The sequence below is a fragment of the Malania oleifera genome, chromosome 1 (assembly GCF_029873635.1).
Source record: "Malania oleifera isolate guangnan ecotype guangnan chromosome 1, ASM2987363v1, whole genome shotgun sequence".
Lineage (NCBI taxonomy): Eukaryota > Viridiplantae > Streptophyta > Magnoliopsida > Santalales > Ximeniaceae > Malania > Malania oleifera.
Window position 1 is genome coordinate 16,185,468 of NC_080417.1, and position 12,994 is coordinate 16,198,461.

The following is a 12,994-nucleotide window of genomic DNA, read 5'->3' on the forward strand; positions in this document are numbered from 1 at the left end:
AGAGAAGCTGCTCGGCAAAATTCTTGAGAAGAGCTGGTCGGAACAAAGTACCCTAAGAGGAGCTACTCAGACAAATTCTCGAGATGAGCTGGTCGGAACAAAGTTCCCCAAGAAGAGCTGTTCGACAAAATTCTCAAGAAAAGCTAGTCGGAACAAACCAAGAAGCTGCTCAGCAAAGTTCTCGAGAAGAGCTGCTCGGCAAAGACGAACGCATCTCAACATCGGCTCGCATCGGCTGAATCTGGCTTGGTATCAGCTCTGCATCAGCTTAGATAAGCCATCTCCCCCCAATCCGGCTCAACGAAGCCAAATGCATCCTAATATCGGCTCGAATCAATCGTTTTCCCCTAATCTGATTCAGCATCGGCTCGGATCAGCCATTTTCCTCCAATCAGACCCAAATCAACCGTATTCCTCTAATCTAGCTTGTCAAAGCTGAATACGTCTTAACATCGACTCGGATCAACCGTCTCCCTCCACTCCGACTCAGTAACCCAAAAAAAAAAAAGGAAAGATAGGACAAGTCTTGAACTTTCAAAAACAAGTCCCGAAAATTTGAAACTAAGGGGGGACAACTAATATACCCTAAATATATATCGGGGTCAAAACAGTCTGTCTGCCATAAAGGAGCATTAAGGGGCGGCAGCAATCAAGGCCACTATCGCTCAAGGACAGCTGCTCTGAAAGGGCTAACCCCATGCAGGTCAGAGCAATCCACACTCGCGCCACCAACAGCTATTATTGGCTCCTTAAAAGCCAGAGCAATGAGCACCCCCACCATAACTCACCAATAAATGACCATACACCCTCGGGTCAACTTCGGCCACTATAAGTAGGGACTCGGGCAAGAGATCAAGGTAAGTCATTCTTAACCCACTTTACTATTACATTCAACTTCTTTGAAGCATTCCTTTACTTAGGCATCAAGATGATCCCCGAAGTACACCTCGGGTCTTCCAAGTCTACCTTGTTTTCATCCTTTTCAAGTTATTGGAGGTCGAAGAGCAACGTCGCGGGTCATCACCATTTTTATCCCGCAACAGAAATATATGTTTTCGATAGTTTCAATTTAGAGGTTGCATTTAAATATGTACGAATTTGAATAAAATACGATATAAAATTATATGAAATTTTATTCAAAACTACAAGAATTCATATCTAAGATCCAAATTCATGCTCTCAAAGACTACCTCATGAATTTTTTTCATATAAAATTATCAGTACGCCTACCAACATTATTGATTTTTATTTTCTTAATGATTCTGAAAAATTTATTAAGCATGAACTATACATTGAGGTAACACATCTCCCGCTTTAAATCGTTTTCATCTTTCTCAATGTTTATATCCAAGACTCTTAACAAAAATGTCCTAAACTCTAACCACTAGATGCCCTACTAATATATTAATCACCCGTTACTTTCTTTTTCCTTTTTGCCTTCTGTTTTTTTAAGGATATTAAAGCTAAAAAGGAACTTTTTCCGAATTCAAGTTTGGGGAAAATAGTTCAGTAATCACACCAAGGTTTTTCGAAGATAACATCTGTTATCGTTGACTTATCTTGTCATACCACAATTGTCAAACATAGCAATTAACATAGGATTGCATGCAAGATACTGAAAGTGACTTGAATCAACTCAAAAATTTGGAATTGCTTCATTGAATGTGAGGAAAGAGAAAATGCCAGACGGATAAGAAAAAGATGAACTAAAGAAATCAGAATAATTCGTCAAAAAACTCTAAGATGGTGTTTACTAATATACTAAATAGAAGTAGAATATAAATTTATAAAATAAAAAAAAAATTGAACAAAAGTTAATATAACTCAAATCTAAAATCCTGGCTCCAGGAACAGAAGACCACCTAGCGAAATTGATGTCTTAAATTTTAAATTATAAAAAAAATTTACTAAAATTTGCTCAAGCTGACGCCATTCCAAACCCCCGAAGCGTGAATTCCATAATCTAAAACACAAGTTAGGGAACACAAATTTAAATTGATGGGGCACTTCAACTACCCCCACACAAAACATGGCTTAATTTCAAAGCAAAAAAAATTAGGTCAGCCGAGTATCAGTACCACGCACATGACTACCAACCATCCAATTAATAGCCGCTACCTATAAGCTATTTTTTTATTAGGAAATCAAGAGAGAGTTTAGTAAAATTAATATAAAAGAAATGAAAGAAAATAAAACACATGCTGCTACTAGAGAAATTAAATAAATAAAAACATGGCAATGTTGTAAATTAGGCAGATATTCATATCAGAAAGATAAAACTAACACAAAACACATCAGAGGGGAGTTGGTTTTGTTCTGCTCCTGTAAAACTATTCTGGGGGAATCAAATGGGGCATAGAAGGATAAATGTAGGCTTTACCACCTTCGTGAAGTTTTAGACACGGCTAAGTGGCAGAAAGATGCCTCTTGTAGAATTTATGTGCTCCAGCACTGGAACTTCTCAAAAGACCAAAGTCCCTGAGGACTAAACCAAATCAAGATGCCCTAAGAAACAACATTCTAGGACACTATATAATCTTATCTGATAACGATGTGTTATCTTACAAAAATGTCATATGATTAGCTCTTGCAGGACTTGTTCAGATGCAAGCCTAGAGATTTCAACAAGACGCTCTATAACACTTTTATTACTCATAATAAAAGAAAGCTCTTCTCCTTCATCCTCTATGGAAAAACTTTCAGTAATTCACATTTTAAGCAATCTGGCTAAACATGTAGCCCTAAATATTTCACAGAACTTGAAAGCTCTAACTTCTATCCTTGTGCTTTTTCACTTGCAATTCCATTTTTGACAAGAAGAGACCTATATATAGAAGTTTGATCTGCTTTGCTCTATTCTAGAAAAAATTTGATCAAGGAGAAGGAAGCATGAATTAGCTTGGGACCAATGACTAAATGCTGCTTGAACAACACAAAGCCTCTTACTCCAGGGTGAACAGCACCAATCCTCCTTGCCCAACAATCATAAAATCACTGCAAGCACCGACCGGTGTAGGGGTAGTGCACAGGTGACCTGCAAAATGAAAGCAGATTCATTAGCTGCAGCTAGCCAACCAGCAGGGGCGTCTCATTTTTCATTTTTTGTTTTTTATTTTTTTTAAAGGGGAGAATGTAGGAGGAAGGAAGAACAGGAGTTCATCTCCACTGCAATTGGCACCCCTCCAAACTGCGGTAACAAAATGACTCACATCATCATGGAAAAACATTGGTGCAATATCATTAAAAAAGAATAGAAATGGAGTTGTGTAAATATCAAATTTTCGTAAAATAAAACCAGGCTCTCCATAATCGTATGTGACGCTGCAATTCAACAAACACGCTGAGGTCTAATATCACTGTTGATCAATTAGGAGGGAAAAAAATGTAAATGGCCAGAAAAACTATAGTCCATGAATCATTCAATTTGCATAATAAAGGACTCATTAAGATGTATCATCTTGAAGCAAGGCGTCATTAAGAAGATGTCCATCACTCATTTGCTCTCTTTTTAAAAAGAAAAAAATTTATTTTCACAAATGTTTTGATAGCTGTAAAACAGGGCCCTCCTTCCATGAAGTGTGACAAAACGTATAACTGGTACAAATCTTTCCATCTTCCAATTCATACCAATCCATTTGTTTGTAGAGTTATTTACTCGATTATAGACATTTCTGAAACACCTCTAACAAAGGGACAAATAGTCAATATTAAAGAACTTATTGTCGACCTCTTTCAGATATAAATCTATCTGATTCTTGCCCAGGGAAAAGCTGCATAGAGTATAAGACCAATGACTGGAGTGATACAGCCAGAGTTTTTTTTTTTTTAGTCACGCGTGGAAACCCCAGGGCTAGCACATATATAACTTGATTCTTTGCTCATAAGATCGGACAAACACAGATATTGAAATTGATACCTTCTATTACTAATTAATGCCTATCTACTCCTGGAATTCCATGCAACTTCAATACCCAAAGACTGTTGGGAGTAATTCATTACCCAGAATGAACAAACTCAACAATTTAACCTTCCAGCATGCATAAATATTTAAAAATTAGCAGAACGGAATGATGAACTCATTTTGGAGCTTGTTACAGACCTGAGACAACCCCAACTGCATATCTGTTTCCTGATACTGCATATCTGTTTCCTGATAACAGCAGAACAAATACCAACTGTCAAAAGAGAGAGAAGAAATATAATTATTAAATCCATATGCATCAATTTCACCACAGAATCATAAAGCACTCCAATATGTAGCAGTATAACTGTATAAAAAATAATACCTTCATAGCATCATCAAATACAAAGTGCACCCATGTCAGGTGGCCCTCCATCAGATCCATAGGAAGGTGCAACTTTAGCAGGTCCACCTTTCTTTCCTTGTTTTCTTTTCTTACCCTTAGCAGAGTCATTTGTATGTCTACAATACAGGAATAAGAACAGATTAGAAAATATATTCTCTCTATTTTTCAATATCCATTTTCTTCCCCCTTTTTTTCTCTGCTTTCTTTCTTTCTGTGAGAAACTTAGATCGCCCCTTCCCCCACCCAAAAAAGAAAGATCAGGCAGAAAAACACTTTCTAGGACTGCCACCTTCAAAGATGAAGATGTGATCTTCATCATTAATAATAAATTCACAACTTCCCTAACAATTAGGCTATAGTCCAAACCAAATTATTCTCCATAATTTTTATGTCAAGAAAATGGACCTCAAATTATCCCAACACTCTCCCTTCCAAGCAACTCTGTCTGACAATGGAAAGGTGAACAATTGACAGTTGACCTTTAATAAATTGATAAATACAAACAAAACAAGATCACTATAACCAACCTAATGAGGAGAGCACAGTAACAAACATAGATCATTAGGCTTGAACCAAGACTGCCCGACTCTGAGCTCTAATACCATATTAGCCCACCAATTTTTGTAACAGCTTCCACGTGTTTTTAATTGACCTTATTTCTGAGTTGACATGATTCCATGCCCTGTTTTTAAATTTTCACATATCCCTCTATTCCACCACAAAGGCTGGCCCCTCTTAGGCCCTGCTAAAAATCCTACCTTCCCCCTTACAGCCAGAGGAGAAATGCCAGTAGGATATTGGCAGCATGCTTTCATGGCTCAATTTGATTGATAAAAAGTTAGCGGGCAGCTCCAACCAAGATCTTGCACTAAAATACTTCTCGTTCTTGGCTCATCAATTAGTGAAAATCCCAAGTAACTTTATTACTATATTTTTTTATTTCCATACTCTTTTTCACGGTGATTTTTGGTCAATAGGCCTCATGTTGCTCCACAATATATTAACAAAGAGTAATGGCCTCTTTTTTTTTTTTTTAAGGGCTGTCATAGCTTTTCTTGATAAGAAGAAATGCTGTAGCAACTTTTAATTTGCTCGATCACACATGACCATCAAAAAATTATGAATTTTACTCAAAACATACATTGCAAAATCAGTTTAGCGTATCACTTGCTAATAATTATCATTCCAGGCTTCTTGCCTGCCTTTCCTATTGAAAATAAAGGTTTCTGATTTGCAATGTCAACCAAGCATCTCCTCACCAAGCAACCCTAACACCAGCTAGGCATTCAAATTTATCTTTGAAAACTAACATTAGACATTTCCTCTCCACCATCTATACTATTCTTGTTCCTCAAAACATTGTACAAATATGTAAACAACTAAGAGAAACTTACAAAAAAAACAAAATAGAATCATTGAGCATTTAATACTAATGCATACATTTAATTTAATTACCCAAAATAAAATAAATTTAACTATGACAAGTTATTTTAATTATTTGAAAATATTAAAAAATGCATAAATGTCTACAATTTAATTGGTCAAAATTAAATAAATTTATGGCTAATTATTTTAGGGTGCTCATCCAACTTTACGGCCTATAAATACTCTATGAAGACTCAGCGCAATTATTTGTACTATTTTGTACAAATTGTTGATTTTGCATTCTATAAAGAATGAATACAATCTCTTTGTACTTTTTACAAGGAAGAATTAAGAGTTCCTCTGATTCGATCTCCTCGAAAGTAGATTTGTCAGCTCGAAGGCTAACAGAGTGTGTTCTCAAACGAGACAGTGTGGATCTTCCAAGTAACGAATTTGAAGATTGATGGAAGTTGGATTTATGTCAATTTGAGGGCTCAAAGAGCGACTCTTGAATAAGGCCTCGTCAATCTACAAGATGAAATATTTAGCAATTTTCCGAAAGATGGACTCATATATGATCTTCATGGCGAAAACTTGATCACAAATGATGGATGTTCCAACAAAACATAGATTGCACATGTATATGATCTTCATGGCGATCCAAAATTTGTTGAAGTTTCTTGATTGTAAAAATTGTTGAGGAACGAAGGCTAGGTTGATGTATACATTCTCTCCAAGTTCTTATTTGTTCTTTTCTTTCAGCCCCCTTGAAAAAGGTCACACAATATTTAAAGTCGGAACTAAAGTTGGATGAACCCATTGAAAATAATTAGCCATAAATATATTTAATTTTGATCAACTAAATTAGTTGTAGAAATTTATGTATTTTTTAATATCTAAAAAAGATTAAAATAACTGGTCATAATTTATTTTATTTTATTTTGGCAAATTAAATTAAATATAGGCATTTATATTTACTTTCAATGCCTACGAATGCCCCCACTCCAAGACTAGGTTGTATACAAGCTTCCCATGAAATAAAATGGGTCTTGAAGTTTTTTTTTTCCTTAATGGGCTGAATATATTTTTCCATTGGAGGTCCATGTAAAGCTTACACTACAAATATAATAGTCAATCTTCCATTCTTTTAGTTTACAAGGAGTATAAATTATCACCCTGAGAGTTTTTAAAATTAAGAACCCTATTAATGTACCTTTTGGCCACCCCCCATCTTGCGCTTTGCAAATTAAAATAAAACCCTGGGCTGCTTTTGCTGAATAAGCTGCAATTGCTCCATCTAGTAAGTTTTCTTCTGTTGGCTGTCATGTCTCATTCAAGCATCACCATAATATTTGTTAGATTTTGGATGCCATGATACATGGATGCATCATTAAGCTATGATAATGACGATGCCATACATAGCTGCACACATATATCATGTTTCAATTCTTCCTTTCATCAAAGTTTTGCTTATTCCACAAATGCTAACACTTGCTTCTTCTTTTTTTAAGAATTTTGTGGAAGCACCTTGAAGAAATTTATCCAACCTATTTCAATTCTAGAAGCATTCTTTCTTTTTTCACGAGTTTGGAAATCTTGTGCAAGACATTCATGTGATTCTGCTGAGGCATAACTTTTTTGTGCACTTTCACTCTAGAGTGTTCAATCTTTTCAAGTATGTCTTTCACACAGTCTCGATATCTTGTACTAGTATACAAAAAAAAAAATTTTATAATCTCCAAAGGCAAATCACCGACAAATCTTCTTAGATTACTTCTTTGACTCTCTTTCTTGGTATGACGTCTTGGTAATACAATTTTATCCTCATCGAGATATTGTAGTTACCAATGACCAATCACAGACCGATGGTCGATGTCTTCCCGCTTGCTTCTTTTGACATGTCATCTTGGTAATACAATTTTACCCTCATCCAAAATTGTAGCTACCAATGATCAATCATTGATGTCTTCCCGACTCGCTTCTCTATGCAATATTATTTTACTCTCATCCAGATATTGTAGTTACCAATGACAGATCGCTAACAAATTGCTAATGTCTTCCTGGCTCAACTCTTAGACTAACTTTCTTGTAATGGCAAAATTTTTAAAAGGAAGATTTTTTTTCCCTTTTTTATATTTATTATTGTTTTGTTCTTTTTTACATATGGATGCGCAAATATCGCAACGAAAAATTGTCAAACATGGTCAAAGTGTGAGAGAAGCAATGTCACCATTCGAAGAATATCCTTTCTTTTCAAAATGCGCGTTTAAAGAAAAGTGTAATTTGCGTACCATGTTATTGATTCATGACAACGCCTATAAAAGTGAGGAGGCTATTATATGTCCTTATCACACCTTTGTGGTTGGAAGTTGTGCTAAGGATTGATCCCTTGTCATTTGAGTTGTTGGACGGTGAAAGAAGATACAATTGTCATTTCATCCAAAGCAAGACCAAACTCAAGAAGAACACCAAAGAATGTGTTGAAACTCTAAACTAGCCAGTAGCCACCATGTAAGGAAAACAAGAGCTCTTCCCTTGACCTTGGGACAACACATTTTTGAGTAGCAAACCTGTTAGGAAGGATTCCAATCTCAAGGTTATTTTATTCCACCTCCTAGATACTAGGAGTGGGCAGAACTTGTTCTTGGAAAAAAAAAAAATGTTTTGAAGGAAGCAAGTGTCTACTTTGCCATCATAGCATCTTTATTTGTATACGACCATTGTCCTCATTTGGTTCTTGCATTTTCTGAGGCTTAGTGACCCCACTACTCTCTCCAAACTACTCATTGTGAGCTCTCAATTTGTTTTGGAGATTTAAAGGGATTCAAACAAGGCTTCCCATCAATAGATTTTTTTATGACGAGGTAATTCCAAGTCTTGAATAGCTTACCAGTTTAAACAATTCCTAAAATCCTATTCTCCCTTTTAGTTGCAGGTTTCTTTTAAATACCTACGATATTGCACAACAAGAAGATAACGACCCCTTCCCTTCTACTACACATAGGGTAACTATCTCATCATGGATCAAGCTTTAGTTTCATGAGCATTGTTGTTACTAAAACCTTTTTGTCTTGCCTAAGACTCATGATGGCTCTCCATAGTTCACACATTGAGTTTTTTGTCCCATTTGGATGTCTCAGTCATCATAATCGTACTCCTAAGGAAGATTCTATTTTGGTTGCCCTAGGAGTTATTTCTAACGACAAAAAAGAAGAGTATCTTGCAGCATTTCTGTAAACTTGATTATGTATCTTTGCACTACCATGAAGCCAAAGTAGTTATAATCGACTGAAAACTTTTAAAGTTGCTAGTTGGATGGCTCGCGGCATATGCTTCAGTTTCACGATACCTATCTTGGCGAGCATTTACAATGGTCTCAATCAATTATCCACATATGAGGAGGGATCTAGAGAATGCCCAATTATACTTCCCTGGATTATGTTCTATGCTTGAATGAGCATTTATTTCAATATCTACACAGCTTCTAAATATGCTTCTGCAAAAACACCTATCTATGCTTATGGAGGTCATTTTCACCATATGAGTATGAATCCTATTTCCAGTTAAAAATAATCCAACACCTCAATTGTTTTTTGACAACCTACTAGACCAAAAGAAGTCAATGATGTTGAATTGGTAGACATAACAGACAAATCTCCAAGGAATGATGATTTTGAATATTTAGTGAACCTTCGCTTGTGTTACTTGACTCCACAAAGAAACAACTAGTGCTTGGTAAACAATATAGTTCTTATAGATTTTCCAAACATTTTTTGTATGGCAGTCAGAAAATGCCATAGCCCAAAACAGAATGCTCCAGCAAATTATGGATAACCAGAGAGAGTAAGCTAACAATGTTGAGAACAAGTTTGACATCACATCAATCCTCATCGACAAATGCCAAAACCATATCCAAAGATTGCACGAGGAGCTTATGCAAATGATCGAGCATATGTTAGCCTTATTGTCAGGACATCCTCGGGGTATTGATTCAAGACCTACAAACTACCACTCTCCATAACTTGTGCACTTTTGGTAGTGTAGCTTTTCCAAACTACATTCTTGTAAAGTGCAAGTGCTGCAAGGGAATTTAAAGGCAAGGAATATTGAACTTTATACTTCAAAGCAGTTCAATACTTGGTGGCGTAGAATTACTACCTATTATTTTCATGATAGCCCTAGCATTCTTAAGAAAATCATACATGCGAATTGTGTACGTGTTGATCCTATATAAGAAGTAAAAGGATAATTCCCTCTCTCCATTTGGAGAATTCTCAGAGCGAAAGGGTTGGTATTGATGATGACATCGTGGAAATGACCGAAAAAAGCTATCCAACACCAACTGTCGATCTTCCACTTGTAGCATCGCCTATAAGAGGGGAAAGGGCACAATCTGAAACACAAAACAATAACAAATAAGCCAAGAATAACTTACCTTCCAATTCCACGGGTAGTAACTATGATAGTGACCATTGCAGTCCATGAAGACAAAGAAAGGAATCATTATTTTATCCACAAAAGGAAAGGAGATTCTTTTGTTGGGTGATGTATCCACAAATGCAAGCCAGGTACTAGAGTTATTCATAAGTCATGTATTACTCGCCCTCGGTCCATTTGCCCATCGTTGAAGCAAAGTGTGACTTCTCATTATGTAAAAGATGCAGGACTTGATCGAGCAAAGTACAGAGGTCTCATATGCTTCATTTCTTCAAATGCAATAAGCTCTAATGATGACCATATCCCTTTTAGCAAAATAATTGCTGAAAAGAAAAATGCTAAAGGCAATGGTACCATAACCGCCATAAAACCTTTAACCAGTGAGAACATTGCCATCGATGTGGGCGAGGCCATTCATTTATCTGGTTCATGCTCATTTGGTGATATATTGACACACCCTATCACAAGTACCTTCTCAAATCTGTACCATTTAATACATAATAATTAAAATATGATTACTAATGTCATTTTTTTTTGTTCAAATGAGAATACCTCCAAAGGCCCTACTTTGAAGAAGGAAGCAATAGCTCAACGAGTCAAGCAAAATAAACTAGTTGAAGATCCAACTTCATCTTAGCATCCTGGCTAGTAAGCCTCCAAAATCTTTTCTAAAGTGATTCGAGACATGGGAGAGGGACTTAAGCCTGTTCAGAAAATATATAAGGGCAATGCACCTTTCGTATATCAAGTCACTAATCAACTCAAGGGTGACACCTCTTTTTTGAGGGCAACAATTAATGTTTCAATGGGCGTTGTAGAGGCTTTGCTTCATATGTAAGCTGAATTCAATGGTACATGCCACCAAAGGAATTAGAGCATAAGAAGGTTGAGGCAGCTAAAAAAAGTGGAAGCAGCCCAATCTGCACTAACTGTAGTGCAGCACCAGCATATTGATCGTGCCAAGCATTTGAGCAACATCTGCGGAGAATGATCATCTTTTGAGTGAAAATTAATTTCACAAGAGAAAGAGAAAGATTAAGCAAAGAAGGACATTGAATCATTAGCTTTTGCCAACAATCATGCTCGATGTGAATTGAAGTATGCATTGAAAGTTAGCAAGGACCTTCATTTAATTCCGTCCATCTCTAAAGAGGGATGTCAAGAGGATTCAAATGCTAAGGAAGGTTGTGGAGGACCATCGAAATTCAATAAACATTTCCAAATGGATGGATACAAATCTTTGATTTTATCATTATTTTTTTAGTGAGGACATTTTGTAGTTTTAGAATTTGGTACTAAACTTTTTTTATGTCATCGATGGTGTTGCAATTTATATACATGTAACATACCAGTGAATATACATGTATATGTTTGATTAGACGAGATTTAGGAAATATTTATGAGTTGTGTAAGTGCCTACAAAGGATAGTTATAACGTAGTTCAAAATTATTTTTATGGAGCCATTCACAATTTTAACTAATAAGGACCAGGAGCATCTACTTATTAACCACCTTAGATTTGATGGGTTGTTTTAGTAGTCTAACCACATACAACACTATTGGCGGATCAATTGTTTGCTACCTTAGATTTGGTAGAAGTGTTGTAGTAGTTTAGCCATATACAACACTACTGTTGGTGCTTTTTTTTTCTTTTTTTTGTTAGCTTAGATTTAGTAGTGTTCTAGTAGTTTAACCATGTGCAACATTATTAGTAGTGCTTTGCTTTTAAAAAAAAAATGTGTTTCAATTTTAGATCACTTAAATTTAAAGTGGAAGACATTAGGCATAACAACGTTTCAAGAACTTGCCATTGGTGGGGCCAATTCTTAGATCATCACTATCAATCATTTTGTATGCGTTGTTCGTGCAGACTTCTTGTATCACATATGGTCTATCTCACTTGGAAGTGAGTTTTTATCTCCAGAACGATGTCTTATATTGATGAGTCTATGCACAGCCAATACCATGTTGCATATTTGAAAGCATCATGGTCAAAATTTTCTATTGAAAGCTTTGGAGAGACGTGCCTAATAGCACTCCAAATGTTGTCAAGCCTGAAGCCTCCTTTCATCCAAGGCTTCTAATTTTTGTAATCACAATTGAGCATTATCTTAATCCTTCCAAGTTCCAAGACAAATGATCCTCAATGACGGAATTTATCACTCAAGTGGAAGCACTGCCTCAACTCCATAGACAAGTGCGAAAAGCGTGAACCGTGTAAGTGTGCAATGTGTTGTACAATACACCCATAAGACTTCTCTAATTCTTTCATGTCAATCTCTTTTTGCTTTTGACACAATTTTTCTTGAAAGATTACAGAGTGTGTTGTTGAATCCTTCTAGAAGCCTATTTGTTGTAGCATTGCACATCAAAGAGTTGTATTGTTTGAACTCAAACTTCTCGCGTAACTTATCCACTAAGCTATCGAAGATTGTATCAGTTATGATTAACCGAGCAACACCATACCGATTATATAAGTGCAAATGAATTCAACAAAATATAATAGCAGATATGCAAACGAGCCAGAGCAAGAACATCCTTATCCAATTCTCGCATATTAGTGTTTGACCGCATCAAATCTACTTCAGCAAAATCATCCATATTTGGAAGACTCGGCGTTACTCTTTAAAATAGAGAAGGCCCCTCTAAGGATCGCAAATCTGTCTTTAAATGCTTGGGAGTTAAAGAAAAATTCTTTTAAGACTTCTAAGAACAAGTTAAAGATAAGAGTATCAAAGACGGAGAAAAAGAATGATCAAGAGGCTTGCAGCCTTATTCAATCCCATATGAGACATTCTTCTTTGTTGGAAGTTAATACAAATGGGTCACTTAGAGCAGAGAAACACACCATTGTGCATACGGGACAACCTCAACAAAATCCAAAG

The 12,994-nt window shown here is 36.0% G+C and overlaps 1 protein-coding gene across 8 annotated transcripts in view; it reads right to left on the reverse strand.

Moving 5' to 3' along the window:
• Window positions 1–4,096: 4,096 nt before the first annotated feature.
• The window catches only part of LOC131166948 (OVARIAN TUMOR DOMAIN-containing deubiquitinating enzyme 7), a 50,411-nt gene continuing 41,513 nt past the window's right edge, over window positions 4,097–12,994 (reverse strand). For 6 of the 8 annotated variants that reach the window (XM_058125631.1, XM_058125642.1, XM_058125614.1 and 3 more), the window contains 2 exons: window positions 4,287–4,423; window positions 4,097–4,129 (listed from right to left, as the gene is read on the reverse strand). In XM_058125631.1, the coding sequence (XP_057981614.1) occupies window positions 4,300–4,423 (124 nt within the window). In that variant the 3' untranslated portion in view covers window positions 4,097–4,129; window positions 4,287–4,299. The other 2 variants (XM_058125623.1, XR_009139917.1) reach the window with 2 other exon arrangements.